General features: G+C 43.8%; 1 protein-coding gene across 10 annotated transcripts in view; it reads right to left on the minus strand.

Annotated features, from left to right (window-relative positions):
* Positions 1–6,000, minus strand: part of LRCH3 (leucine rich repeats and calponin homology domain containing 3) — a 144,368-nt gene extending 138,368 nt beyond the window's left edge. For 4 of the 10 annotated variants that reach the window (XM_053564541.1, XM_053564540.1, XM_053564538.1 and 1 more), the window contains exon 1: positions 5,467–5,997. In XM_053564541.1, the coding sequence (XP_053420516.1) occupies positions 5,467–5,728 (262 nt within the window). In that variant the 5' untranslated portion in view covers positions 5,729–5,997. Of the gene's footprint in view, positions 1–5,466 lie in introns of all 10 variants that reach the window. The other 6 variants (XM_053564537.1, XM_053564533.1, XM_053564532.1 and 3 more) reach the window with 4 other exon arrangements.

A 6,000-nucleotide genomic window follows, 5' to 3' on the forward strand; every position in this document is an offset into this window, starting at 1 on the left:
TTAATTGAGATGGTCTCACTTTGTCACCCTTGGTAGTGTGCCGTAGTGTCACAGCTCACAGCAACCTCATATTCTTGGGCTTAAGTGAGTCTCTTGCCTCAGTCTCCCAAGTAGCTGTGACTACAGGTACCCACCACAACACCCAGCTATTTTTAGAGAAGGGTCTCACTCTTGCTCAGACTGGTCTCAAATTCGTGAACCCAGGCAATCCACCTGCCTCAGCCTCCCAAGTGCTGGGATTACAGGCGTGAGGCACTGCACCCAGCCCGCTGAATGACAATCCTATGCACAGAATCATGGTCATCAGAGGTTATAAAAGCACAGTCCCTCTTCTTGCCACTGCCTTGATCAGTCATGATTTTACTTCAATTTTCCCATACTGTTCAAAATAGTCTCTAGGTGATATTCTTCAGTATCCTCTTTAATGCCAGCAACCAACATCTTTTTCACAGTTAAGTGGGCACCTGGTCTTTGAGAATCTTTGGAGACAGCTCTTTGGTTCCACAACTCTATCCACCTTGTGTGGCCTTGCATTCGTTGCTGCATGCACTTTCTTTACAGTGAAATGTGTGAAAGACCCAAAGCCCCCAGAGCACTTGGTGTTCGGATCTCTCATTACCCCCCAGTCTGTGTGTTCTTCATTGCTTAAAATGGCTTCTCAGAATCTCATCAGTTGTTCCAAAGCTCAACCCTCCAAAGAATAGCTTCAGCAGCTGTTCAGGCTCTTTAGGAGACTTACACATGACAACAGTGGGAAGACAGACTTTAATGATGCTTCCTCGGGAGCATCCACAGACAGAAAAGTATCCTTTATTTTTTAATAAAGCCAAGCAACATTTTTTATTTATTATTTTTTTGAGACAGAGACAGGTACAGTGCCATGGCATCATAGTTCACAGCAACCTCAAACTCTTGGGCTCAAGCAAACCTCCTGCCTCAGCCTTCCAAGTAGCTGAGACTACAGGTGCCCACCATGACACCTGGATAGCTTTTTTTCTATTTTTAGTAGATATGGGGTCTCATTCTTGCTTAGGCTGGTCTCAAACTCCTGAGCTCAAGGATTACAAGTGTGAGCCACTGTGCCTGGCTGCATTTGTATATTTTTATTTTCTAGTATGATGTCTATTTTCCTCGTTTTCATCTCCTCATAGATTTCAATTATTTCTGCAGCCACCCTATGTTGCTCAGACTGGTCTCTAACTTCAGGCATCAAGAGATCCTCCCGCCTCAGTCTCCCAAAGTCCTGGGATTATAGGTAATCCTAGATAACCATGTCCATCCTAGATTTTGAAATACTATGAGGCCTTTTTGTTTCCCCTACATCAGCTGCATAATGCCTATAACATAAAAGTTTTGCTATTACACAATTTAAATAATCTTTTTTTTTATTTTCTTTCTTTTTTTTTTTTTTTTTTTTGAGACAGAGCCTCAAGCTATAGACCTGGGTAGAATGCCCTGGCATCACAGCTCACAGCAACCTCAAACTCCTGGGCTCAAGCGATTCTCTTGCCGCAGCCTCCCAAGTAGCTCGGACTACAGGCACTTGCCACAACACCCAATTATTTTTTGGTTGTAGTCATTGTTTGGCAGGCCTAGGCCGGATTTGAACCCGCCAGTTCTGGTGTATGTGGCTGGCACCTTAGTCACTTGAGCTACAGGAGCCACCTATCAAGAACAGTCTTATTGTGGGCGGTGCCTGTGGCTCAGCGGGTAGGGCGCCGGTCCCATATGCCGGAGGTGGCGGGTTCAAACCCAGCCCCGGCCAAATTAAAAAAAAAAAAAAAAAAAAAAAGAACAGTCTTATTGTATTAGTCAGGACCTTTGGTTTGTATCAAAAATTCTACTCAGTTGGGCACAGTGGCTTACGCCAAGGCAGGAGGATCACTTAAAGCCAGGAGTTCAAGATCCATCTGGGCATATGTGCTGCACACCTATAGTCCTAGTTACCGGAGAAGTTGAGGCAGAAGGAATGCTTGAGCCCAGGAATTCAAGGTTACAATGAGCTATGATCCAGCCACTACACTCTAATATAGGAAGACCCTGTTCTGTAAAAAAAATAACAGATCTACTCAACTTAAGCAAAAGGAAATTTATTAGCTCAGATAATTTGAAAGTTCAGAGATAGTGCTAATTTAAAGTACATGGGTATTGATCCAAAGGTCCACTGTCATTAGAATGTGGTCTTATACCTTTTGTCTCTTCTGGTAAGCTCCAAGCTCACATTCTATTTTCTCAGCAACTCCAGGGCTCAAAGCATGCCTTCTTCTCAATAGTTGAATAAAAAATTCAGAGTTAATACTCCTATGTGCTGATTGGAAGATGTCCCCATCTCTGAACAATCACTATGGCCAGAGCAATGGACTATGCTCAGGCCATTAGCTAGACCTGAGTCATGGGACATACCCTGTGTCAGGGTGGGATTCATGTAAATTAGAGGGGTGATCTCTAGGAAAAGTGGAGCATTGTTATCAGATAAAAAAGAGAATGGACAACAAACCAGCAAAATTGACTGATGTCCTCTATAGTTGCATGCTGTCCACCACTGCCTGAAATAGTTTTCCTTCTTGTTTTTGCCTGTCCACATTCTTCTTCCTAAAGATCTACCTTTTTAAATAAACAGGACAGAAAACTTCCAAGAAAATGTTCCTGATAAATTCTTTTTTTTTTTTTTTTGTAGAGACAAGAGTCTTACTTTATCGCTCTCAGTGGAGTGCTGTGCTATCACAGCTCACAGCAACCTCCAACTCCTGGGCTTAGGTGATTCTCTTGCCTCAGCCTCCCAAGTAGCTGAGACTACAGGCACCCGTCATAATGCCCGGCTATTTTTTGTTACAATTCAGCTGGTGCTGGATTTGAACCTGCCACCCTCAGTATATGGGACTGGCACCCTACCCACTGAGCCAGGGGCGCCACCTGTTCCTGATAAATTCTAACATGCTGGCTATGACTTTCTCTTAGTGATTTCTCACATATAAAGTAGGACTAATAATATTTAATCCACGATTAATTGTGTGTATTTAACAAGGCAATGTATTTTAAAACACATAACCCAATGAACTGCAAGTAGTGAACACTCAATAAATGATGAAATCAGCATTACCTATTTAAAACAAATAAGACTGTGTTTCTGTTCTAATTACCAACATCTGCCAAAGACTTTTTATACAGAAGTGATATTTCTTTTTTTTTTTTTTGTAGAGACAGAGTTTCACTTTATGGCCCTCGGTAGAGTGCCGTGGCCTCACACAGCTCACAGCAACCTCTAACTCCTGGGCTTAAGCGATTCTCTTGCCTCAGCCTCCGGAGTAGCTGGGACTACAGGCGCCCGCCACAACGCCCGGCTATTTTTGGTTGCAGTTTGGCCAGGGCTGGGTTTGAACCCGCCACCCTCAGTATATGGGGCTGGCGCCTTACCGACTGAGCCACAGGCGCCGCCCCAGAAGTGATATTTCTATATGTCACAAATGAACCTAGTCTAATAAGTTATATAAAATAACTGTCATCTTTTTTGTTTTACACTTTTGGCCACATAAAGTATCAACCAACACAAAACTTGGTTTATATAAAACTATTAAAGTGTGAGTAATGTCATATTTAAAAAAAATCAGAGCACAGTAAGGAAAACCTTCTTTGGGATTACTTATTTTTCATAAATGCTCTTAAGTTTTCTTTGTTAAGGTTGCCCCTAGAACCATTTAAAAACAGATAAGATAAAGAGCTAGCAGATAAGACTCCGGTAATCAACTTGCTCTCTAGCTTCAGTCTTAATGTAGCTTATAATGAAACGACTCACACCAATATGCAATCACTATGCCATATAGCCATCTCCCTAACAGAATCAGGAAATTTGGGGTACAAATGACAATTTTAGATGATGTCTATCAGAACTCACATAAAAGGCAAGTATCTCCTATTTACCTTAGCAAGAAATAAATTTCATTTCACTAAAAAAAATACAAATTATATTCAGTATAAGTGTTTCTAAAAATAGTATAAATAAGCAGGCATTTAATTTCTTCTATTTTAAAACTACAGCAATGGTTTCTTTGGAAAGAATAGTTTCTTGGATGCCCTTAGCTGAGCGGTTAGAGCACTGGCCCTGTGCATCAAGGGTCGCAGGTTCAAGCCCGGGCCTGCTAAACAAAAAAAAAAAAAGAATAGTTTTTTGAAGAAGTTAACAGTTCTGTTTATTTTTTCCAAGACAAGTTAATCATATGTAATACTTATCGATCTTAAATGAGTGCACAACGGAAAAGTGTTAAATCTAAGATTTTTGTTATTATTGCAGTTGTCATTGGTGTTGAGCTGTGCATGTGGATGGCACTGTAACAATGGCATAAATAAAACAAATATTGCACTTTCTTTGGTTACAAAGACACTATATGAAAATAAACTATCTGATTATATCATATTACAGAAAAAACCTGTATAAGGGATTTTCTTTTCATTTATGTAAAACATTATGGACTCAATTTTTAATCTACTCCCTGAGGAAGTTATATTTTAAATACATGTTGAAAACCTCAGTCACCACTGTTCCTACAATTATGAAAACCAAATGACATCTAATTCCTTATTCTTTACTGCGCTCAAAAATATGTAATACGCAAAGTAATGCTTTAAAAGGAAAAGCAAATATAGACATGGTACACAATCGTACTTCCTTTTTAGACAATCATATTTTTAAAGTAGTTTTCTTCGTTTCAAGGTTTTTTTGGAGACATGAGGAGTGGGAGCAGAAAGTAACGAGAGTCTGAAGGTGGGCTCTAGTTTTCTACATATGGTAAGTCAACTAGATGGAGGCAGAGAAAAGTTACAGCGTTCAAGCTCATATTTAAACATACACACACCCAACAACTCTTTCGGAAAAACCACAGAGTTGAGATTGATAGTGCAGCGACCAGAGACATCACACTGTGAGCTATTCTAACAGCGCGCTGTGTTCCCGTCTAAACTAAGAGTCAATTTGGCATCCCAAATCCGAAGGGGCCTGCAGAAACCAGGGCGGGACAAGGGTATACCTCAGAAGCGGAAGAAGTTGAAATCCTAGCAGAAACTAAAAACCCCCGAGACATCCCACTGTGAGCTATTCTAACAGCGCGCTGTGTTCCCGTCTAAATTAAGAGTCAATTTGGCATCCCAAATCCGAAGGGGCCTGCAGAAACCAGGCGGTCCAAGGGTATACCTTAGCAGGGGCAGAAGTTTAAATCCCAGCAGAAACTAAAATCCCCATCCATCAATCCCCTTGGTCCCCTTCCAGGAAAGCGATGCTACCTCCGCCGCCCTGTCCCAGGGTCTGAATCCAGCCCGCAGGCCAAAAGGGCTGGATGGATTGGGGCACTCGGCTTCTCCCCGTTACCCTATGGAACCAGCTGCTGTAATTATCTCCGCAGCCCCCACTCCCCGGCTGGGGGCTCTCCCCCGCGCCCCGTCTCTAATCGGCAGGGATACCCCCGCCCGGCTCACCCGCTCGGGTGGTGTCCGTCAGGTCATGGTTGGCCGCTCCCCGGGGAAACTCCCTCAGTTTCCGGCCGCTCAGGCTCAGCACCCCAGTTACCGCCGCCTCCTCCAGGGCTCGATCGAGAGAGCGACTCCACGAGCCTGGGCCAGGACCAGGGCCTGCCCCAGAGCTTGGGCCGCAGTTAACACCGGAGAGGTTACCTCCGGACGCTACTGGGCCAGAGTATTCCGCAGCCGCCGCCACAGAAACTAAACCTGCAGCCGCCATTTCCCACCCGACAACTCTCCGGTCCCAGCTCCGCGCATGCGCGGCCAGACTGATGGGTGGGCGGGGAATGGGGCTCACAGACCCCGGACGGTTACCCTCATGACCCTCATGGCCAGCGCCGGGGCACCCCTCCGTACAGCCTGGCGCTCGCCCCCGCCCACATCGAGATTTTCAAGGGGAATTAAAATGGAGCTCACAAATTTAGAGCAGCCCCACACTCTTAAGACTCCCAGTAGCATTTCTAAAATGCCTCTACCAAAAAAGAAAAAAAA

Source organism: Nycticebus coucang, chromosome 16, assembly GCF_027406575.1.
Source record: "Nycticebus coucang isolate mNycCou1 chromosome 16, mNycCou1.pri, whole genome shotgun sequence".
NCBI classification, from domain to species: Eukaryota; Metazoa; Chordata; class Mammalia; order Primates; family Lorisidae; genus Nycticebus; species Nycticebus coucang.